The sequence below is a fragment of the Oncorhynchus nerka genome, linkage group LG9b, assembly GCF_034236695.1.
Source record: "Oncorhynchus nerka isolate Pitt River linkage group LG9b, Oner_Uvic_2.0, whole genome shotgun sequence".
NCBI classification, from domain to species: Eukaryota; Metazoa; Chordata; class Actinopteri; order Salmoniformes; family Salmonidae; genus Oncorhynchus; species Oncorhynchus nerka.
Genome location: NC_088424.1, coordinates 48981588 through 49007165, shown reverse-complemented (window position 1 = coordinate 49007165; position 25578 = coordinate 48981588). Strand labels below are relative to the sequence as shown.

Sequence of the window (25578 nt, the reverse complement as noted above, 5' to 3'; positions counted from 1 at the left end):
GACAACATACACCTGTATAGTCAGTATATTACCTAGACAACATACACTGTATAGTCAGTATATTACCTAGACAACATACACCTGTATACTGTATAGTCAGTATATTACCTAGACAACATACACCTGTATAGTCAGTATATTGTATAGTCAGTATATTACCTAGACAACATACACCTGTATACTGTATAGTCAGTATATTACCTAGACAACATACACCTGTATACTGTATAGTCAGTATATTACTGACAACATACACCTGTATAGTCAGTATATTACCTAGACAACATACACCTGTATAGTCAGTATATTACCTAGACAACATACACCTGTATAGTCAGTATATTACCTAGACAACATACACTGTATAGTCAGTATATTACCTAGACAACATACACCTGTATAGTCAGTATATTACCTAGACATACACATAGTCAGTATATTACCTGACCACATACTGTATAGTCAGTATATTACCTAGACAACATACACCTGTATAGTCAGTATATTACCTAGACCACATACACCTGTATACTGTATAGTCAGTATATTACCTAGACAACATACACCTGTATAGTCAGTATATTACCTAGACAACATACACCTGTATACTGTATAGTCAGTATATTACCTAGACAACATACACCTGTATAGTCAGTATATTACCTAGACAACATACACCTGTATAGTCAGTATATTACCTAGACAACATACACCTGTATACTGTATAGTCAGTATATTACCTAGACAACATACACCTGTATACTGTATAGTCAGTATATTACCTAGACAACATACACCTGTATAGTCAGTATATTACCTAGACCACATACACCTGTATAGTCAGTATATTACCTAGACACATACCTGTATACTGTATAGTCAGTATATTACCTAGACAACATACACCTGTATAGTCAGTCAGTATATTACCTAGACAACATACACCTAGTATATTACCTAGACAACATACACCTGTATAGTCAGTATATTACCTAGACAACATACACCTGTATCAGTATATTATAGTCAGTATATTACCTAGACCACATACACCTGTATAGTCAGTATATTACCTAGACCACATACACCTGTATAGTCAGTATATTACCTAGACCACATACACCTGTATAGTCAGTATATTACCTAGACAACATACACCTGTATACTGTATAGTCAGTATATTACCTAGACAACATACACCTGTATACTGTATAGTCAGTATATTACCTAGACAACATACACCTGTATACTGTATAGTCAGTATATTACCTAGACAACATACACCTGTATACTGTATAGTCAGTATATTACCTAGACAACATACACCTGTATAGTCAGTATATTACCTAGACAACATACACCTGTATACTGTATAGTCAGTATATTACCTAGACAACATACACCTGTATATTACCTAGACCACATATACCTGTATAGTCAGTATATTACCTAGACAACATACACCTGTATAGTCAGTATATTACCTAGACAACATACACCTGTATACTGTATAGTCAGTATATTACCTAGACCACATACACCTGTATAGTCAGTATATTACCTAGACAACATACACCTGTATACTGTATAGTCAGTATATTACCTGTATACTGTATAGTCAGTATATTACCTAGACAACATACACCTGTATACTGTATAGTCAGTATATTACCTAGACAACATACACCTGTATACTGTATAGTCAGTATATTACCTAGACAACATACACCTGTATAGTCAGTATATTACCTAGACAACATACACCTGTATAGTCAGTATATTACCTAGACAACATACACCTGTATACTGTATAGTCAGTATATTACCTAGACCACATACACCTGTATAGTCAGTATATTACCTAGACCACATACACCTGTATAGTCAGTATATTACCTAGACCACATACACCTGTATAGTCAGTATATTACCTAGACTACATACACCTGTATACTGTATAGTCAGTATATTACCTAGACAACATACACCTGTATAGTCAGTATATTACCTAGACAACATACACCTGTATACTGTATAGTCAGTATATTACCTAGACAACATACACCTGTATACTGTATAGTCAGTATATTACCTAGACAACATACACCTGTATACTGTATAGTCAGTATATTACCTAGACAACATACACCTGTATAGTCAGTATATTACCTAGACCACATACACCTGTATAGTCAGTATATTACCTAGACAACATACACCTGTATACTGTATAGTCAGTATATTACCTAGACCACATACACCTGTATAGTCAGTATATTACCTAGACAACATACACCTGTATACTGTATAGTCAGTATATTACCTAGACAACATACACCTGTATACTGTATAGTCAGTATATTACCTAGACAACATACACCTGTATAGTCAGTATATTACCTGTATATACTGTATAGTCAGTATATTACCTAGACAACATACACTGTATAGTCAGTATATTACTAGTATAGTCAGTATATTACCTAGACAACATACACCTGTATACTGTATAGTCAGTATATTACCTAGACAACATACACACCTGTATACTGTATAGTCAGTATATTACCTAGACCACATACACCTGTATAGTCAGTATATTACCTAGACAACATACACCTGTATAGTCAGTATATTACCTATACAACATACACCTGTATACTGTATAGTCAGTATATTACCTAGACAACATACACCTGTATACTGTATAGTCAGTATATTACCTAGACAACATACACCTGTATACTGTATAGTCAGTATATTACCTAGACAACATACACCTGTATAGTCAGTATATTACCTATACAACATACACCTGTATACTGTATAGTCAGTATATTACCTAGACCAGTCATATTACCTGACAACATACACCTGTATAGTCAGTATATTACCTAGACAACATACACCTGTATAGTCAGTATATTACCTAGACAACATACACCTGTATACTGTATAGTCAGTACATTAGTCAGTATATTAGTCAGTATATTACCTAGACAACATACACCTGTATACTGTATAGTCAGTACATTAGTCAGTATATTAGTCAGTATATTACCTATACAACATACACCTGTATACTGTATAGTCAGTATATTACCTAGACCACATACACCTGTATACTGTATAGTCAGTATATTACCTAGACAACATACACCTGTATAGTCAGTATATTACCTAGACAACATACACCTGTATACTGTATAGTCAGTACATTAGTCAGTATATTAGTCAGTATATTACCTAGACAACATGCACACGCAGCAGACAAGTTGACACAGAGAAATGCAGTGCACATAGACACACACTCAAACATCACCTGCATAACAAGCAGGGCACACACACACACACACACACACACACACACACACACACACACACACACACACACACACACACACACACACACACACACCACACACACACACACACACACACAGAGAGAGAGCGCAGCACCACATAAACAAAGAGATTGCAGAAATACAGGTGGAAGAAAAGCTCCTATCTCTGCCTCCTCTGAGAGCCAATCAGAAACCTCCCATCTCTGCCTCCTCTGAGAGCCAATCAGAACGACAAATTCAACAGATGCAAAACAAAGATACTGATGGAGCGAAAGTTACTCCAACTCCCTTCCTCCCTCACCTCTCTTCTTCTCCCCTCCCCTCCCCCCCGCCCCCCCTCTCTGCTCCCCTCCTCTCCCTTCTCTGCTCCTCTCCCTCCCTCCCTCCCTCCCTCCCTCCCTCCCTCCTCCCTCCTTCTTTGCCTGCCTCCTCTGCCTGCCTCCCTCCCTCCCTCCCTCTCCCTTATTTGCTCCCCTCTTCTCCCTCCCTCCTCTCCTCTCCCTTTCACCCCTCTCTTCTCTCCTCCCTCACACTCCCCTCTTCTTCTCCACTCCCTCACCTCTCCCTCCCTCCTCACCTCTCCCTTTTTACTCACCTCTCTTCTTCTCCCCTCCCCTCCTCTCCATTTCTCCCCCTCTCTCAATTCCTCTAACTTCCTTCCTCACGTAACTTTTTCTCTTTCCCTTCCTCTCTACCCCCCCCCCCCCCATCGCTCCACCTGAGCTACAGTGAGAATATTGAATGAAAGGCCCTGCCAGCGCGTGTGTGTCAGCTAGCCAGTCAGTCACCCAGGGAGAGAGAGGAGAGAGCAGCCCAGCCAGAGGCTTTGATCCCTGGGTGTGATGACAGGGCCTGGGGCCTGGAGGGCTGGAGCTGCCGGAGAGATCTTCCACTGATTTCTGTCTATCTATTTTATCTACCATCTATAATCCTGTCCTGTCTATGTGACTGATGTTGAACAAAGATCTATAATCCTGTCCTGTCTATATGACTGATGTTGAACAGAGATACATCTATAATCCTGTCCTGTCTATGTGACTGATGTTGAACAGAGATACATCTATAATCCTGTCTATATGACTGATGTTGAACAGAGATCCATCTATAATCCTGTCCTGTCTATGTGACTGATGTTGAACAGAGATACATCTATAATCCTGTCTATATGACTGATGTTGAACAGAGATCCATCTATAATCCTGTCCTGTCTATATGACTGATGTTGAACAGAGATCCATCTATAATCCTGTCCTGTCTATATGACTGATGTTGAACAGAGATCCATCTATAATCCTGTCCTGTCTATATGACTGATGTTGAACAGAGATCCATCTATAATCCTGTCTATATGACTGATGTTGAACAGAGATCCATCTATAATCCTGTCTATATGACTGATGTTGAACAGAGATCCATCTATAATCCTGTCCTGTCTATATGACTGATGTTGAACAGAGATCCATCTATAATCCTGTCCTGTCTATATGACTGATGCTGATGATTTACAAAGCTTTGGGATTTTTAAAATTTGTATTATTTGTCATTATTGACTATATATTTATCCTATACCTTCAGAACCAGGTACTGCAGTGACACCTCTTGCACTGAGAAGCAGTGTCTTGGACCACGGCACCAGCCAGTGACACCTCTTGCACTGAGAAGCAGTGTCTTGGACCACGGCACCAGTCGGGAGCCAGTGACACCTCTTGCACTGAGAAGCAGTGTCTTGGACCACGGCACCAGTCGGGAGCCAGTGACACCTCTTGCACTGAGAAGCAGTGTCTTGGACCACGGCACCAGTCGGGAGCCAGTGACACCTCTTGCACTGAGAAGCAGTGTCTTGGACCACGGCACCAGTCGGAGCCAGCCAGTGACACCTCTTGCACTGAGAAGCAGTGTCTTGGACCACGGCACCAGTCGGGAGCCAGTGACACCTCTTGCACTGAGAAGCAGTGTCTTGGACCACGGCACCAGCCAGTGACACCTCTTGCACTGAGAAGCAGTGTCTTGGACCACGGCACCAGTCGGGAGCCAGTGACACCTCTTGCACTGAGAAGCAGTGTCTTGGACCACGGCACCAGTCGGGAGCCAGTGACACCTCTTGCACTGAGAAGCAGTGTCTTGGACCACGGCACCAGTCGGGAGCCAGTGACACCTCTTGCACTGAGAAGCAGTGTCTTGGACCACGGCACCAGTCGGGAGCCAGTGACACCTCTTGCACTGAGAAGCAGTGTCTTGGACCACGGCACCAGTCGGGAGCCAGTGACACCTCTTGCACTGAGAAGCAGTGTCTTGGACCACGGCACCAGTCGGGAGCCAGTGACACCTCTTGCACTGAGAAGCAGTGTCTTGGACCACGGCACCAGTCGGGAGCCAGTGACACCTCTTGCACTGAGAAGCAGTGTCTTGGACCACGGCACCAGTCGGGAGCTACCCCTTGACCTATTCCACATGTTGTTGTGTTACAGCATGAATTCAAAATGGATTCAATACTTTTTTTCCCCTCACCCATCTACACACAATACCCTATAATGACAAAGTGAAAACATGTTTTTTGAAATTTTTGCAAATTCATTGAAAATGAAACACAGAAATATCTCATTTACATAAGTATTCACACCCCTTAGTAAATACTTTGTAGAAGCACCTTTGGTAGCGATTACAGCTGTGACTCTTTCTGGGTAAGTCTCGAAGAGATTTCCACACCTGGATTGAGCAACATTTACCAATTATTATTTTCAAAATTTTTCAAACTCTGTCAAATGGATAGTTGATCATTTCTAGACAGCCATTTTCAGGTCTTGCCGTAGATTTTCAAGTAGATTTCAGTCAATACTGTAACTAGTCCACTCAGGAACATTCACTGTTTTCTTGGTAAGCAACTCCTGTCACGTTCTGACCTTTATTTCCTTTGTTTTGTCATTATTTAGTATGGTCAGGGCGTGAGTTGGGGTGGGCAGTCTATGTTTGTTTTTCTATGATTTTGGGATTTCTATGTTTCGGCCTAGTATGGTTCTCAATCAGAGGCAGGTGTCATTAGTTGTCTCTGATTGAGAATCATACTTAGGTAGCCTGGGTTTCACTGTTTGTTTGTGGGTGATTGTCTATGTTAGTGGCTTGTGTCAGCACAGTCCTTATGATAGCTTCACGGTCGTTATTTGTTTATGGTTTTTGTATTCAGTGTTCAGTACTTTCTTTAATGAAATATTCATCATGAACACATACCACGCCGCATTTTAGTCCTCTGACCTCTTCAGATGAAGAGGAGGAAGACCGTGACAACTCCAGTGTAGGTTTGGCCTTGTGTTTTAGGTTATTGTCCTACTGCAAGAAATGTGGCAAAGCAATTCATTGTTGCAAACAGGAAGCTTGTTTTGGAATATGTTTTATCTGTACAGACTTCCTTCTTTTCACTCTGTCATTTAGGTTTGTATTGTGGAGTAACTACAGCGTTGTTGATCCCATCCTCAGTTTCCTCCTATCACAGCCATTCAACTCTGTAATTGTTGGCCTCATGGTGAAATCCCTGAGTGGTTTCCTTCCTCTCTGGCAACTGAGTTAGGAAGGACGCCTGTATCTTTGTAGTGACTGGGTGTATTGCTACGCCATCCAAAATGTAATGAATAACTTCACCATGTCCACAGGGATATTCCGTGTCTACTTTTTTAAAAATTTTACCCATCGACCAATAGGTGCCCTTCTTTGCGAGTCATTTGGAAACGTCTCTGTTCTTAGTGGTTGAACCTGTGGTTGAAATTCACTGCTCGACTGAGGGACATTACAGATAATTGTATGTGTTGGGGTACAGAGATGAGGTAGTCGTTCAAAAATCATGTTGAACACTATTATTACACACAGAGTCCATGCAACTTATTATGTGACTTGTTATGAACATTTTACTCTTGAACTTTAAAAAAAACTTCAACATTTCGAAAAACATAATTCCTCTTTGACATTATGGGGTATTGTGACATTATGGGGTATTGTGACATTATGGGGTATTGTGTGTAGAACAATGATACAAAATGTCAATTTATCTCATTTAAAATTCAGGCTGTAACACAACAACAACAAAGTTAAGGGGTTTGAATAATTTGTGAAGGCAAATCCAACATATCCAAACCTATCATATCCCATCCATCCAATATATCCCATCTATCCTATCTAATCTTATCTAATCCTATCCTATCCCATCTATCCTATCTAATCTTATCTAATCCTATCCTATCCCATCTATCCTATCTAATCTTATCTAATCCTATCCTATCCCATCTATCCTATCTAATCTTATCTAATCCTACCTATCCCATCTATCCTATCTAATCTTATCTAATCCTATCCTATCTATCCTATCTAATCTTATCTAATCCTATCCTATCCCATCTATCCTATCTAATCTTATCTAATCCTATCCTATCCCATCTATCCTATCTAATCTTATCTAATCATATCCTATCCCATCTATCCTATCTAATCTTATCTAATCCTATCCTATCCCATCTATCCTATCTAATCTTATCTAATCCTATCCTATCCCATCTATCCTATCTAATCTTATCTAATCCTATCCTATCCCATCTATCCTATCTAATCTTATCTATCCTATCCTATCCCATCTATCCTATCTAATCTTATCTATCCTATTCTATCCAATCTATCCTATCTAATCTTATCTATCCTATTCTATCCAATCTATCCTATCTAATCTTATCTATCCTATTCTATCCAATCTATCCTATCTAATCTTATCTATCCTATTCTATCCCATCTATCCAATCCATCCTATTCTATCCCATCTATCCCATCTATCCTATCTATCCAATCCATCCTATTCTATCCCATCTATCCCATCTATCCAATCCATCCTATTCTATCCCATCTATCCCATCTATCCTATTCTATCCCATCTATCCAATCCATCCTATTCTATCCCATCTATCCTATTCTATCCCACCTATCCAATCCATCCTATTCTATCCAATCCATCCTATTCTATCCCATCTATCCTATTCTATCCCATCTATCCAATCCATCCTATTCTATCCCATCTATCCCATCTATCCTATCTATCCAATCCATCCTATCTATCCCATCTGTCCTATCTATCCCATCTATCCTATCTATCCAATCCATCCTATCTATCCCATCTGTCATATCCTATCCAATATATCATATCCCATCCATCCATTTATATCATAGCTATCCTATCCAATCTATCCCATCTGTCATATCCTATCCTACCCATCCTATCCAATATATAATTTCCTATCCAATGTATCCTATCATTTCTATCATATACTATCCAATCTATCCCATCCAATCCCATCCAATATATCCTATCATATTCATCCAATCCATCCTATCTATCCTATCCCACCCCAAATATCCAATCCAATCTATCAAATCCTATCAATCCCATCCTATGCCATCTATCCTATCCTATCTCATCCATCCTTTCCTATCTCATCTATCCTATCTATCCTATCCTATCCAATCCATCCCATCCTATGCCATCTATCCTATCTCATCTATCCTGTCCAATCTATCCAATCCTATCTCATCTATCCTGTCCAATCTATCCCATTCCTATCTTATCCTATCTCATCTCTCCTATCCAATCCATCCTATCTCTCCTATCCAATCTATCCTATCTAATCCATCCTATCTATCCTATCCTATCCCATCTATCATATCTCATCTATCCTATCCAATCAATGCTATCTATCCCATCTATCCAATCCCATCTATCATATCCAAACTACTCTATCTAATCCATCCTATCATATCCTATCTATCTATCCTATCAAAAACATTCTATCCTATCCATCTATCCAATCTTGCATCTATTCCACACCATTTTCCCTCTCTGTTATTGTCATGTCTGTATCTGGTATCTCATCTATCCTATATATCCTATCCAAAACATTCTCTGTTATTGTCATGTCTGTATCTGGTATCTCATCTATCCTATATATCCTATCCAAAACATTCTCTGTTATTGTCATGTCTGTATCTGGTATCTCATCTATGCTATCTATTCCTCACCCTGTTCATTCTCTGTTATTGTCATGTCTGTATCTGGTATCTCATCTATCCATCTATTCCTCACCCTGTTCATTCTCTGTTATTGTCATGTCTGTATCTGGTATCTCATCTATCCATCTATTCCACACCCTGTTCATTCTCTGTTATTGTCATGTCTGTATCTGGTATCTCATCTATCCTATCCAACACATTCTCTGTTATTGTCATGTCTGTATCTGGTATCTCATCTATCCATCTATTCCACACCCTGTTCATTCTCTGTTATTGTCATGTCTGTATCTGGTATCTCATCTATCCATCTATTCCTCACCCTGTTCATTCTCTGTTATTGTCATGTCTGTATCTGGTATCTGATATTCTTCAGTATTATTCAGGCAAGGTGATATTGACAATGTTTTTGTCCTTGAGCGATGTGTGTGTCTGAGGTTGTGATTCCTTGTGTGTGCGAGTGTGTGCGTTCGCGCATGTCCTTATGTGTGTCTTTGTGTGTGTGTGTGTGTGTGTGTGTGTAGTTGTGAGTCCTTGTATTCCGGGCCTTTTGTAGCCACACAAAGTAATTCTTGTATTTTTCTGGGAATCTAATTCACATGTCTTTGAGCTGGACTCTGGGGTACAAGATCCTGTTCAAGGAATCTACCTTCAGATGCTGTCTATTTCACAGTCCATTTCAGACAATGCACTAACTCCCATAGAATTGTTTTGTGTGTGTGTGTGTGTGTGTACGTGTGTGTGTGTGTGTGTGTTATTGTGTGTGTGTGTGTGTGTGTTATTGTGTGTGTGTGTGTTATTGTGTACATGTGTGTGTGTGTGTGTGTGTGTGTTATTGTGTGTGTGTGTTATTGTGTACATGTGTGTTATTGTGTGTGTGTGTGTGTCTGTTGTGTGTGTGTGTGTTATTGTGTGTGTGTGTGTGTGTTATTGTGTGTGTGTGTGTTATGTGTGTGTGTGTGTGTGTTATTGTGTGTGTGTGTGTGTTATTGTGTGTGTGTGTGTGTTATTGTGTGTGTGTGTGTGTGTGTACCTGTGCAGGGTCGACATCATTGAGCATCACTATGGAGGTGCAGTGGTAGTCCAACACCAGCCTCCAGAAATCCTTCACTGTGTTGGGTAGAGGATGTTGGGTCACGATGAACGCTGACGGCTGCTTATAACTCTACATGAGGGACGGAGAGAGAGGCAGGGAGGGAGGGGTAGGGAGAGAGAGGGAGAGAGGGATGGAGGGGGTAGGAGAGAAAGAGAGAGAGGGATGGAGGGGGTAGGGAGAGAGAGGGAGAGAGGGATGGAGGGGGTAGGGAGAGAGAGGGAGAGAGGGATGGAGGGGTAGAGAGAGAAAGAGAGAGAGGGATGGAGGGGTAGGGAGAGAGAGGGAGAGAGGGATGGAGGGGTAGAGAGAGAAAGAGAGAGAGGGATGGAGGGGTAGGGAGAGAGAGGGAGAGAGGGATGGAGGGGGTAGGGAGAGAGAGAGAGAGAGGGATGGAGGGGGTAGAGAGAGAAAGAGAGAGAGGGATGGAGGGGGTAGGGAGAGAGAGGGAGAGAGGGATGGAGGGGGTAGGGAGAGAGAGGGAGAGAGGGATGGAGGGGGTAGGGAGAGAGAGGGATGGAGGGGTAGAGAGAGAGAGGGGATGGAGGGGTAGGGGAGAGAGAGGGATGGAGGGGTAGGGAGAGAGAGGGATGGAGGGGGTAGAGAGAGAAAGAGAGAGAGGGATGGAGGGGTAGGGAGAGAGAGGGATGGAGGGGTAGGGAGAGAGAGGGATGGAGGGGGTAGAGAGAGAAAGAGAGAGAGGATGGAGGGGGTAGGGAGAGAGGGATGGAGGGGTAGGGAGAGAGGGGGATGGAGGGGTAGGGAGAGAGGGGGATGGAGGGGGTAGGGAGAGAGAGGGATGGAGGGGGTAGGGAGAGAGAGGGATGGAGGGGGTAGAGAGAGAAAGAGAGAGAGGGATGGAGGGGTAGGGAGAGGGATGGAGGGGGTAGGGGAGAGGGGGATGGAGGGGGTAGGGAGAGAGGGGGATGGAGGGGTAGGGAGAGAGGGATGGAGGGGGTAGGGAGAGAGAGGGATGGAGGGGGTAGAGAGAGAGGGGGATGGAGGGGGTAGGGAGAGAGGGATGGAGGGGGTAGGGAGAGAGAGGGATGGAGGGGTAGGGAGAGAGAGGTAGAGAGAGAAGAGAGAGGGATGGAGGGGTAGGGAGAGAGGGATGGAGGGGTAGGGAGAGAGAGGTAGAGAGAGAAAGAGAGAGAGGGATGGAGGGGGTAGGGAGAGAGAGGGATGGATGGGGTAGGGAGAGAGAGGGATGGAGGGGTAGGGAGAGAGAGGGATGGAGGGGGTAGGGAGAGAGAGGTAGAGAGAGAAAGAGAGAGAGGGATGGAGGGGGTAGGGAGAGAGAGGGATGGAGGGGGTAGGGGAGAGAGAGGTAGAGAGAAGAGAGAGAGGGATGGAGGGGTAGGGAGAGAGAGGGATGGATGGGGTAGGGAGAGAGAGGGATGGAGGGGTAGGGAGAGAGAGGGATGGAGGGGGTAGGAGAGAGAGGTAGAGAGAGAAAGAGAGAGAGGGATGGAGGGGTAGGGAGAGAGAGGGATGGAGGGGGTAGGGAGAGAGAGGGATGGAGGGGGTAGGGAGAGAGAGGTAGAGAGAGAAAAGAGAGAGGGATGGAGGGGGTAGGGAGAGAGGGATGGAGGGGGTAGGGAGAGAGAGGTAGAGAGAGAAAGAGAGAGAGGGATGGAGGGGGTAGGGAGAGAGAGGGATGGAGGGGGTAGGGAGAGAGAGGGATGGAGGGGGTAGGGAGAGAGAGGGATGGAGGGGGTAGGGAGAGAGCGGTAGAGAGAGAAAGAGAGAGAGGGATGGAGGGGGAGGGAGAGAGAGGGATGGAGGGGTAGAGAGAGAAAGAGAGAGAGGGATGGAGGGGGTAGGGAGAGAGAGGGATGGAGGGGGTAGATAGAGAAAGAGAGAGAGGGATGGAGGGGGTAGAGAGAGAGGGGGATGGAGGGGGTAGAGAGAGAAAGAGAGAGAGGGATGGAGGGGGTAGGGAGAGAGAGAGGGATGGAGGGGGTAGAGAGAGAAAGAGAGAGAGGGATGGAGGGGTAGGGAGAGAGAGGGATGGAGGGGGTAGAGAGAGAGGGGGATGGAGGGGTAGAGAGAGAAAGAGAGAGAGGGATGGAGGGGGTAGGGAGAGAGAGGGATGGAGGGGGTAGAGAGAGAAAGAGAGAGAGGGATGGAGGGGTAGGGAGAGAGAGGGATGGAGGGGTAGAGAGAGGGGGATGGAGGGGGTAGAGAGAGAAAGAGAGAGAGGGATGGAGGGGGTAGGGAGAGAGAGGGATGGATGGGGTTGAGAGAGAAAGAGAGAGAGGGATGGAGGGGGTAGGGAGAGAGGGATGGAGGGGTAGAGAGAGAGAGGGATGGAGGGGTAGAGAGAGAGAGGGATGGAGGGGTAGAGAGAGAAAGAGAGAGAGGGATGGAGGGGTAGGGAGAGAGAGGGATGGAGGGGGTAGAGAGAGAGGGGGATGGAGGGGGTAGAGAGAGAAAGAGAGAGAGGGATGGAGGGGGTAGGGAGAGAGAGGGATGGAGGGGGTAGAGAGAGAAAGAGAGAGAGGGATGGAGGGGGTAGGGAGAGAGAGGGATGGAGGGGTAGAGAGAGAGGGGGATGGAGGGGGTAGAGAGAGAAAGAGAGAGAGGGATGGAGGGGTAGGGAGAGAGAGGGATGGAGGGGTAGAGAGAGAGAGAGAGAGGGATGGAGGGGGTAGGGAGAGAGAGGGATGGAGGGGTAGAGAGAGAAAGAGAGAGAGGGATGGAGGGGGTAGGGAGAGAGAGGGATGGAGGGGGTAGAGAGAGAGAGGGATGGAGGGGTAGAGAGAGAGAGGGATGGAGGGGGTAGAGAGAGAAAGGGGGATGGAGGGGTAGAGAGAGAGGGGGATGGAGGGGTAGAGAGAGAGGGGGATGGAGGGGTAGAGAGAGAGGGGGATGGAGGGGTAGAGAGAGAAAGAGAGAGAGGGATGGAGGGGTAGAGAGAGAGGGATGGAGGGGTAGAGAGAGAGGGATGGAGGGTTAGAGAGAGAGGGATGGAGGGGGTAGAGAGAGAGGGATGGAGGGGTAGAGAGAGAGGGATGGAGGGGGTTGAGAGAGGGATGGAGGGGTAGAGAGAGAGGGATGGAGGGGGTAGAGAGAGAGAGGGATGGAGGGTTAGAGAGAGAGAGGGATGGAGGGGTAGGGAGAGAGGGGGATGGAGGGGGTAGGGAGAGAGGGATGGAGGGGGTAGGGAGAGAGGGATGGAGGGGGTAGAGAGAGAGGGATGGAGGGGGTAGGGAGAGAGGGATGGAGGGGGTAGAGAGAGAGAGAGATACATGAATTCCATAGACGTACCATATACCAGTGTGTGTGTGTGTGTGTTAGTGTTAGTGTGTGTATGTGTGTGTGTGTGTGTGTGTGTTAGTGTGTGTGTGTTAGTGCGTGCGTGCGCGCGTGTGTGTGTGTGTGACATACGTCCATAAGAGCAGCGTTGATGTAGTTGGAGCTCTCTCCGTCGATGGTGATGAGGAAGGGCAGACAGCGGTCAGGAGGAAGAACATCCATACAGCGGTTCTTCTCGTGGTTCCTGGGGAGCAGAGCGATACTACAGTCCTCCACCCGCAACGTAGGAGTCACCATGTTCAGAGTCTGGAGAGAGAGACAGTAGAGGTCACAGTGGGTCACAGTGGGTTACAGGTTTATACAGTGGGTCACAGTGGGTCACAGGTTTATACAGTGGGTTACAGTGGGTCACAGTGGGTCACAGGTTTATACAGTGGGTCACAGTGGGTTACAGGTTTATACAGTGGGTCACAGTGGGTCACAGTGGGTTACAGGTTTATACAGTGGGTCACAGTGGGTCACAGTGGGTTACAGGTTTATACAGTGGGTCACAGTGGGTTACAGTGGGTCACAGTGGGTTACAGGTTTATACAGTGGGTTACAGTGGGTCACAGTGGGTTACAGGTTTATACAGTGGGTTACAGTGGGTCACAGTGGGTTACAGGTTTATACAGTGGGTCACAGTGGGTCACAGTGGGTCACAGGTTTATACAGTGGGTCACAGTGGGTTACAGTGGGTTACAGGTTTATACAGTGGGTCACAGTGGGTCACAGTGGGTTACAGTGGGTTACAGGTTTATACAGTGGGTCACAGTGGGTCACAGTGGGTTACAGGTTTATACAGTGGGTCACAGTGGGTCACAGTGGGTCACAGGTTTATACAGTGGGTCACAGTGGGTCACAGTGGGTTACAGGTTTATACAGTGGGTCACAGTGGGTCACAGTGGGTTACAGGTTTATACAGTGGGTCACAGTGGGTTACAGTGGGTCACAGGTTTATACAGTGGGTCACAGTGGGTCACAGTGGGTTACAGGTTTATACAGTGGGTCACAGTGGGTCACAGTGGGTTACAGGTTCATACAGTGGGTCACAGTGGGTTACAGTGGGTCACAGTGGGTCACAGGTTTATACAGTGGGTCACAGTGGGTCACAGTGTGTCACAGGTTTATACAGTGGGTCACAGTGGGTCACAGTGTGTTACAGGTTTATACAGTGGGTCACAGTGGGTCAGAGTGGGTCACAGTGGGTCACAGGTTTATACAGTGGGTCACAGTGGGTCACAGGTTTATACAGTGGGTCACAGTGGGTCACAGTGGGTCACAGTGGGTCACAGGTTTATACAGTGGGTTACAGTGGGTTACAGGTTTATACAGTGGGTCACAGTGGGTCACAGTGGGTTACAGGTTTATACAGTGGGTCACAGTGGGTCACAGTGGGTTACAGTGGGTCACAGGTTTATACAGTGGGTCACAGTGGGTTACAGTGGGTTACAGGTTTATACAGTGGGTCACAGTGGGTTACAGGTTTATACAGTGGGTCACAGTGGGTCACAGTGGGTTACAGGGGGTTACAGGTTTATACAGTGGGTTACAGTGGGTCACAGTGGGTCACAGTGGGTCACAGGTTTATACAGTGGGTCACAGTGGGTCACAGTGGGTTACAGGTTTATACAGTGGGTCACAGTGGGTCACAGTGGGTTACAGGTTTATACAGTGGGTCACAGTGGGTCACAGTGGGTTACAGTGGGTCACAGTGGGTCACAGGTTTATACAGTGGGTCACAGTGGGTCACAGGTTTATACAGTGGGTCACAGTGGGTCACAGTGGGTTACAGGTTTATACAGTGGGTCACAGTGGGTCACAGGTTTATACAGTGGGTCACAGTGGGTCACAGGTTTATACAGTGGGTCACAGTGGGTCACAGTGGGTTACAGTGGGTCACAGTGGGTCACAGGTTTATACAGTGGGTCACAGTGGGTTACAGGTTTATACAGTGGGTCACAGTGGGTCACAGTGGGTTACAGGTTTATACAGTGGGTCACAGTGGGTCACAGTGGGTTACAGCTTTATACAGTGGGTCACAGTGGGTTACAGGTTTATACAGTGGGTTACAGTGGGTTACAGTGGGTTACAGGTTTATACAGTGGGTTACAGTGTGTCACAGTGGGTTACAGGTTTATACAGTGGGTCACAGTGGGTCACAGTGGGTCACAGGTTTATACAGTGGGTCACAGTGGGTTACAGTGGGTTACAGGTTTATACAGTGGGTCACAGTGGGTCACAGTGGGTTACAGTGGGTTACAGGTTCATACAGTGGGTCACAGTGGGTCACAGTGGGTTACAGGTTTATACAGTGGGTCACAGTGGGTCACAGTGGGTTACAGTGGGTCACAGTGGGTAACAGGTTTATACAGTGGGTTACAGTGGGTCACAGTGGGTTACAGGTTTATACAGTGGGTCACAGTGGGTTACAGGGGGTTACAGGTTTATACAGTGGGTCACAGTGGGTTACAGTGGGTCACAGGTTTATACAGTGGGTCACAGTGGGTCACAGTGGGTTACAGGTTTATACAGTGGGTCACAGTGGGTCACAGTGGGTTACAGGTTTATACAGTGGGTCACAGTGGGTCACAGTGGGTTACAGTGGGTCACAGTGGGTCACAGGTTTATACAGTGGGTCACAGTGGGTCACAGGTTTATACAGTGGGTCACAGTGGGTCACAGTGGGTTACAGGTTTATACAGTGGGTCACAGGTTTATACAGTGGGTCACAGTGGGTCACAGGTTTATACAGTGGGTCACAGTGGGTCACAGTGGGTCACAGGTTTATACAGTGGGTCACAGTGGGTCACAGTGGGTTACAGTGGGTCACAGGTTTATACAGTGGGTCACAGTGGGTTACAGGTTTATACAGTGGGTCACAGTGGGTTACAGGTTTATACAGTGGGTCACAGTGGGTCACGGTGGGTTACAGTGGGTCACAGTGGGTCACAGGTTTATACAGTGGGTCACAGTGGGTCACAGGTTTATACAGTGGGTTACAGTGGGTCACAGTGGGTTACAGGTTTATACAGTGGGTCACAGTGGGTCACAGGTTTATACAGTGGGTCACAGTGGGTCACAGTGGGTTACAGGTTTATACAGTGGGTCACAGTGGGTCACGTCACAGTGGGTCACAAGGCCAAATTACATAGGAATAACTTTTTGAGGCTATTAAATCCTTTCAGCCTGGAAAAACCCCAGGGCTTGATGACATACCGGTAGAGGTATATCAAGTATTTTTGATACAATAAAAGCTCCATTGTTAGATTGTTTTAACTTCTACGAGATAGGGGGTGCTCTTTTAATTTTTGGATAAAAAACGTTCCCGTTTTAAACAAGATATTTTGACACGAAAAGATGCTTGACTATGCATGTCATTGACAACTTTGGAAAGAAAAAACTCTGACGTTTCCAAAACTGCAAAGATATTATCTGTGAGTGCCCCAGAACTAATTCTACAGGCGAAACCAAGATGAAGTTTCATACAGGAAATGCCCCAGATTCTGAAGGCGCTGTGTTCCAATGTCTCCTTATATGGCTGTGAATGCACCAGGAATGTGCCTGCCCTTTGTGTCGTTTCTCCAAGGTGTCTGCGGCATTGTGACGTATTTGTAGGCATATCATTGGGAGATTGACCATAAGAGACTACATTTACCAGGGCTCCGCCCGGTGTCCTGTGTCGAAATTATTGCGTAATCTTTAGGTCCATGCGCCGTTTCATTTATTCAGAAGAGAAAGTCAACTGCCACGATGGATTTATCGTCGATAGATATGTGAAAAACACCTTGAGGATTGATTCTAAACATCGGTTTGCCATGTTTCTGTCAATATTATGGAGGTAATTTGGAAAAAAGTTAGCGTTTTAATGACTTAATTTTCATTTTTTTTCTTACCCAAACGTGATGGAGAAAACGGAGCGATTTGTCAACACAAATAATCTTTTTGTAAAAACTGAACATTTGCTATCTAACTGAGAGTCTCCTCATTGAAAACATCTGAAGTTCTTCAAAGGTAAATGATTTTATTTGAATGTTTTTCTGGTTTTTGTGAAAATGTTGCTTGCTGAATGTCAGGCATAATCCTATGCTAGGCTATCAATACTGTTACACAAATGCTTGTGTAGCTATGGTTGAGAAGCATATTTTTGAAAATCTGAGATGACAGTGTTGTTAACAAAAGGCTAAGCTTGAGAGCAAATAGATTTATTTCATTTCATTTGCGATTTTCATGAATAGTTAACGTTGCGTTATGCTAATGAGCTTGCGGATAGATTTACACAATCCTGGATACAGCTTTTTTTCGTAGCTAAACGTGACGCAGAAAACGGAGCGATTTGTCAACACGAATAATCTTTTTGTAAAAACTGAACATTTGCTATCTAACTGAGAGTCTCCTCATTGAAAACATCTGAAGTTCTTCAAAGGTAAATGATTTTATTTGAATGTTTTTCTGGTTTTTGTGAAAATGTTGCCTGCTGAATGCTAACGCTAAATGCTATGCTAAATGCTACGCTAGCTATCAATACTGTTACACAAATGCTTGTTTTGCTATGGTTGAGAAGCATATTTTGAAAATCTGAGAGGACAGTGTTGTTAACAAAAATCTAAGCTTGAGAGCTAGCATATTGATTTAATTTCATTTGAGATTTTCATGAATAGTTAACGTTGCGTTATGGTAATGAGCTTGAGGCTGTATTCACGATCCCGGATCCGGGATGGCTCGTCGCAACAGGTTAACTACTCCTATAGAAATGGTTGTCTGTCAGGTACTCAGCAGGAAGGTCTGATTTCTCTATTATTAAAATAATACCCAGATGGCAAATATAAAGATCCAGTCCATCTAAAAAACTGGAGACCCCTTACACTTCAATGTTGTGATGCAAAAATACTATCGAAGTGCACAGCACTCAGAATTAAAAGGGTTTTTATCAGATATTGTTCATCCTGATCAGACAGGTTTTTACATGGGCTATATATTGGAGATAATATACGACAACTACTAGAAATAATAGAACATCATGAAACATCTAAGAAGCCAGGAATGTTATTTATAGTGGATTTTGAAAAGGCTTTTGATAAAGTAAGACTGGATTTATTTTATAAATGCCTGGACTTTTTCAATATCAGTAATTCTCTTATAAAATGGGTAGAAATAATGTATAGCAACCCCAGGTGTAAAATAGTAAATAACGGCTACCTCTTCTACTTCTTTGAATTGTCAAGAGGAGTTAAACAAGGGTGTCCGCTGTCACCATATCTATTCGTTGTGGCCATCGAAATGCTAGCTATTAAAATCAGATCCAATAACAACATTAGAGGATTAGAAATCCAAGGCTTAAAAACCATGTATGCCGATGAATCAAGTTTTACATTAAGTCCTCAAGCTAGATCCCTTCAATGTCTCATTGAAGATCCCTGTAATGTCTCATTAAAGATCCCTGCAATGTCTCATTAAAGATCCCTGCAATGACTCATTAAAGATCCCTGCAATAACTCATTAAAGATCCCTGTAATGACTCATTTAAAGATCCCTGCAATGACTCATTAAAGATCCCTGCAATGACTCATTAACAATCCCTGCAATGTCTCATTGAAGATCTAGATAACTTTTCTGGACTCTGGACTAAAACCTAATTATGATAAGTGTACAATATTACGTATTGGATCCTTAAAAAATACAACTTTTACATTACCCTGCAGTTTACCTATAAAATGGGATGATGGTGAAGTAGACATACTCGGTATTCATGTCACAAAAGACATAAATAAGCTCTCCACAATTAATTTAAATAGAAAACTTGTAAAATTAGACAAGATCCTGCAACCTTGGAGAGGCAAATACCTGACTATTTATGGAAAAATTGCCCTGATTAACTCCTTAGTCATATCTCAGTTTACTCACTTACTTAAAAAAATGTATATATTTCACCTTTATTTAACCAGGTAGGCAAGTTGAGAACAAGTTCTCATTTACAATTGCGACCTGGCCAAGATAGAGCAAAGCAGTTCGACACATACAACGACACAGAGTTACACATGGAGTAAAACAAACATACAGTCAATAATACAGTATAAACAAGTCTATATACGATGTGAGCAAATGAGGTGAGATAAGGGAGGTGAAGGCAAAAAAAAGGCCATGGTGGCAAAGTAAATACAATATAGCAAGTAAAACACTGGAATGGTAGATTTGCAGTGGAAGAATGTGCAAAGTAGAAATAAAAATAATGGCGCTGCCTGATGATTCGTTTTCAAATAATATGAGCAAAAAATATTTGGCTTTATCTGGGACGCTAAAACCAGACAAAATAAAACCAGCCTATCTATATAATGAATATGAGGTGGGTTGGGTTGAGATTATTTAATATTAAAGCACTAAACCTCTCTCTAAAAGATTCACTTATTCAAAAGTTTTATTTGAACCCTAAATGGTTCTTAAGTAGGTTAATAAGAAAAGCTCGTCCATTGTTTAGAAATGGCCTTTTTGCCTTTGTGCAGATTGCCATGTCTCATTTTAGATGAATTGAAAATTATTTCTGTCTTTTTCAAACAAGCATTGCAGAGCTGGCTACAATTTAAATTTCATCCCCCTGAAAAGATAGAATGAATATTACAACACATATTAAGGCTGAACTCAACTGTGCTGGTTGATAAAATACCTGTATTTATGGGAAAGATGTTTGAAAAGGGTAGTTTGTTCTTAAATGATATTGTAAATTGTAATGGTAGAGTTATGTCCTTCATTCATGGAGGTATCAGAATTGTACGGGAAGGTCTGCTCAATCCAAGAGTACAACCAATTGACAGGCAGGAGGAGGCAGGTGGCAGCGGGAGGAGGTAGGGAACTGGTCTGTCTGCCCAATATAAAGGATCAATACTGGAGGAGGCAGGTGGGAGGAGGTGGGGAACTGGTCTGTCTGCCCAAAATAAAGGATCAATACTGGAGGAGGCAGGTGGGAGGAGGTGGGGAACTGGTCTGTCTGCCCAAAATAAAGGATCAATACTGGAGGAGGCAGGTGGGAGGAGGTGGGGAACTGGTCTGTCTGCCCAATATAAAGGATCAATACTGGAGGAGGCAGGTGGGAGGAGGTGGGGAACTGGTCTGTCTGCCCAAAATAAAGGATCAATACTGGAGGAGGCAGGTGGCAGCTGGGGGAGGTGGGGAACTGGTCTGTCTGCCCAATATAAAGGATCAATACTGGAGGAGGCAGGTGGGAGGAGGTGGGGAACTGGTCTGTCTGCCCAAAATAAAGGATCAATACTGGAGGAGGCAGGTGGGAGGAGGTGGGGAACTGGCCTGTCTGCCCAATATAAAGGATCAAAACTGGAGGAGGCAGGTGGCAGCTGGGGGAGGTGGGGAACTGGTCTGTCTGCCCAATATAAAGGATCAATACTGGAGGAGGCAGGTGGGAGGAGGTGGGGAACTGGTCTGTCTGCCCAAAATAAAGGATCAATACTGGAGGAGGCAGGTGGGAGGAGGTGGGGAACTGGTCTGTCTGCCCAAAATAAAGGATCAAAACTGGAGGAGGCAGGTGGGAGGAGGTGGGGAACTGGTCTGTCTGCCCAAAATAAAGGATCAAAACTGGAGGAGGCAGGTGGCAGCTGGGGGAGGTGGGGAACTGGTCTGTCTGCCCAAAATAAAGGATCAAAACTGGAGGAGGCAGGTGGGAGGAGGTGGGGAACTGGTCTGTCTGCCCAAAATAAAGGATCAATACTGGAGGAGGCAGGTGTCAGTGGGAGGAGGTAGGGAACTGGTCTGTCTGCCCAATATAAAGGATCAAAACTGGTGGAGGAATAAAAATAGCATAAATAGGAAAGAAAACCCATTTCATTTGAGGACCAGGATATTGACAACTGTGCCATACAGATTGCAAAATAGTTGGGAAGAGATTTTTGATGTACAGATTCCATGGTACAGTTTGTATGAGTTGATATTTAAAACAACGCAAGATTCAAGACTTCGTGCTTTTCAGCTAAAATTATTATATAGAATTCTTGCCACCAACAAAATGTTGAATATTTGGGGCATAAAATCATGGAAGCTCTGCAGATGTTGTTGTGAGGATCAAGAATCAATAGACCATTTATTTTGGTATTGACCTCAGGTAGCCTGTTTCTGGTCTCGGGTTCAGGAATGGCTGATAATGCATAGCATTGATCTAAATTTGACCCTAGAAATAGTACTGTTAGGAGATCTGGAGGGACCGGGTCAGTCAATTACTAATATACTAATACACTTAGTAAAAGTATTGATCTTCAACACGCAATCTGTGGATTCTATTCGATTAGATAGATTGAAATTGTATGTTAAACATCACAGCATAGTTGAAAGATATGTGTTGCGTAGAAACACGAAGTGGGTGGCCAGCAGAGATAGATGAGATGGGCTGAGGGAAGCTGAGGGTTGGGATGGGCTGGGCTGAGGGAAGCTGAGGGTTGGGATGGGCTGAGGGAAGCTGAGGGTTGGGATGGGATGGGCTGAGGGAAGCTGAGGGTTGGGATGGGCTGGGCTGAGGGAAGCTGAGGGTTGGGATGGGCTGAGGGAAGCTGAGGGTTGAGATGGGATGGGCTGAGGGAAGCTGAGGGTTGGGATGCGATGGGCTGAGGGAAGCTGAGGGTTGGGATGGGATGGGCTCAGGGAAGCTGAGGGTTAAGATGGGATGGGCTGAGGGAAGCTGAGGGTTGGGATGGGATGGGCTGAGGGAAGCTGAGGGCTGGGATGGGATGGGCTGAGGGAAGCTGAGGGTTGGGATGGGCTGAGGGAAGCTGAGGGTTGGGATGGGATGGGCTGAGGGAAGCTGAGGGTTGGGATGGGATAGGCTGAGGGAAGCTGAGGGTTGGGATGGGATGGGCTGAGGGAAGCTGAGGGTTGGGATGGGCTGAGGGAAGCTGAGGGTTGGGATGGGCTGAGGGAAGCTGAGGGTTGGGATGGGCTGAGGGAAGCTGAGGGTTGGGATGGGATGGGCTGAAGGAAGCTGAGGGTTGGGATGGGCTGCGGGAAGCTGAGGGTTGAGATGGGATGGGCTGAGGGAAGCTGAGGGTTGGGATGTGATGGGCTGAGGGATGCTGAGGGTTGGGATGGGCTGAGGGAAGCTGAGGGTTGGGATGGGATAGGCTGAGGGAAGCTGAGGGTTGGGATGGGATGGGCTGAGGGAAGCTGAGGGTTGGGATAGGCTGAGGGAAGCTGAGGGTTGGGATGGGATGGGCTGAGGGAAGCTGAGGGTTGGGATGGGCTGAGGGAAGCTGAGGGTTGGGATGGGCTGAGGGAAGCTGAGGGTTGGGATGGGATGGGCTGAGGGAAGCTGAGGGTTGGGATGGGCTGAGGGAAGCTGAGGGTTGAGATGGGATGGGCTGAGGGAAGCTGAGGGTTGGGATGTGATGGGCTGAGGGATGCTGAGGGTTGGGATGGGCTGAGGGATGCTGAGGGTTGGGATGGGCTGAGGGAAGCTGAGGGTTGGGATGGGCTGAGGGAAGCTGAGGGTTGGGATGGGAGGGGCTGAGGGAAGCTGAGGGTTGGGATGGGATGGGCTGAGGTTAGCTGAGGGTTGGGATGGGAGCGGCTGAGGGAAGCTGAGGGTTGGGATGGGATGGGCTGAGGTAAGCTGAGGGTTGGGATGGGATGGGCTGAGGGTAGCTGAGGGTTGGGATAGGATGGGCTGAGGGAAGCTGAGGGTTGGGATGGGCTGAGGGAAGCTGAGGTTGGGATGGGATGGGCTGAGGAAGCTGAGGGTTGGCATGGGATGGGCTGAGGGAAGCTGAGGGTTGGGATGGGAGGGGCTGAGGGAAGCTGAGGGTTGGGATGGGATAGACTGAGGGAAGCTGAGGGCTGGGATGGGATGGGCTGAGGGAAGCTGAGGGTTGGGATGGGATGGGCTGAGGGAAGCTGAGGGTTGGGATGGGATGGGCTGAGGGAAGCTGAGGGTTGGGATGGGATGGGCTGAGGGAAGCTGAGGGTTGGGATGGGATGGGCTGAGGGAAGCTGAGGGTTGGGATGGGATGGGCTGAGGGAAGCTGAGGGTTGGGATGGGATGGGCTGAGGGAAGCTGAGGGTTGGGATGGGATGGGCTGAGGGAAGCTGAGGGTTGGGATGGGATGGGCTGAGGGAAGCTGAGGGTTGGGATGGGATGGTCTGAGGGAAGCTGAGGGCTGGGATGGGATGTGCTGAGGGAAGCTGAGGGTTGGGATGGGATGGGCTGAGGGAAGCTGGGGGTTGGGATGGGATGGGCTGAGGGAAGCTGGGGGTTGGGATGGGATGGGCTGAGGGAAGCTGAGGGTTGAGATGGGATGTGCTGAGGGAAGCTGAGGGTTGAGATGGGATGTGCTGAGGGAAGCTGAGGGTTGGGATGGGATGGGCTGAGGGAAGCTGAGGGTTGGGATGGGATAGACTGAGGGAAGCTGAGGGCTGGGATGGGCTGCTGATAGTAGTAGACACCCTCACACATAAGGATGGCTCTGTTGCAGGAAGACTGATACATGTTTGATAGTAGTAGTAGACACCCTCACACATGAGGATGGCTCTGCTGCAGAAAGACTGATACATGTTTGATAGTAGTAGTAGACACCCTCACACATAAGGATGGCTCTGTTGCAGAAAGACTGATACATGTTTGATAGTAGTAGACACCCTCACACATAAGGATGGCTCTGTTGCAGAAAGACTGATACATGTTTGATAGTAGTAGTAGACACCCTCACACATAAGGATGGCTCTGCTGCAGAAAGACTGATACATGTTTGATAGTGGTAGTAGACACCCTCACACATAAGGATGGCTCTGTTGCAGAAAGACTGATACATGTTTGATAGTAGTAGACACCCTCACACACAAGGATGGCTCTGTTGCAGGAAGACTGATACATGTTTGATAGTAGTAGTAGACACCCTCACACATAAGGATGGCTCTGCTGCAGGAAGACTGATACATGTTTGATAGTAGTAGTAGACACCCTCACACATAAGGATGGCTCTGTTGCAGAAAGACTGATACATGTTTGATAGTAGTAGACACCCTCACACATAAGGATGGCTCTGTTGCAGGAAGACTGATACATGTTTGATAGTAGTAGTAGACACCCTCACACATAAGGATGATAGTGTCTTGATGCTGTAGTGTTTGATAGTGTCTTGATGCTGTAGTGTTTGATAGTAGTAGTAGACACCCTCACACATAAGGATGGCTCTGCTGCAGAAAGACTGATACATGTTTGATAGTGGTAGACACCCTCACACATAAGGATGGCTCTGTTGCAGGAAGACTGATACATGTTTGATAGTGTCTTGATGCTGTAGTGTTTGATAGTGTCTTGATGCTGTAGTGTTTGATAGTGTCTTGATGCTGTAGTGTTTGTCCTTCATGTTCTAATAATTTAATGTTACCTCTTCCTTGTGTTTTTTTGTAATAAATAATTATTAAAAAATATATTAAAAAAATACAAAGAACAGCTCAAATAAGCAAAGAGAATAAATAAATTAGCAAAAATGTATTACAACCTGTTTTCACTTTTGTCATTATGGGATATTGTGTGTAGATTGATGAGAATTATTATTATATTTAAATCAATTTTAGAATAAGGCTGTGAAGTAAGAAAATGTGGAAAAATGCACTGTAAATGCGTCTGTGTAGGACACTCGACTTGCTGGCCTAAATGAGGAAGGATCACAATGGAACACATTCTCACCCGGAACTCCTCTTTGATCTGGGAGGAGTTGGTCTGGGGGTCCAATCGGTTCATTTCATAGTAGACCGAGCGCAGCTGATTGGCTGGAATGGTGGTGTCACCACAAAGACACGCCTCCAAGATGGCGTCGT

At 45.4% G+C, this 25578-nt stretch overlaps 1 protein-coding gene across 1 annotated transcript in view; it reads right to left on the bottom strand.

Annotated features, from left to right (window-relative positions):
• Positions 1–25578, bottom strand: part of si:ch1073-391i24.1 (receptor-type tyrosine-protein phosphatase mu) — an 89692-nt gene that overhangs the window by 19347 nt on the left and 44767 nt on the right. The window contains exons 6-8 of the mRNA XM_065013643.1: positions 25448–25578; positions 13861–14034; positions 10411–10542 (exon numbers count right to left, since the gene is read on the bottom strand). The exon at positions 25448–25578 is cut by the window's right edge and continues 19 nt beyond it. Coding sequence (XP_064869715.1) covers positions 10411–10542; positions 13861–14034; positions 25448–25578 — 437 coding nt within the window. The remainder of the gene's footprint in view (positions 1–10410; positions 10543–13860; positions 14035–25447) is intronic.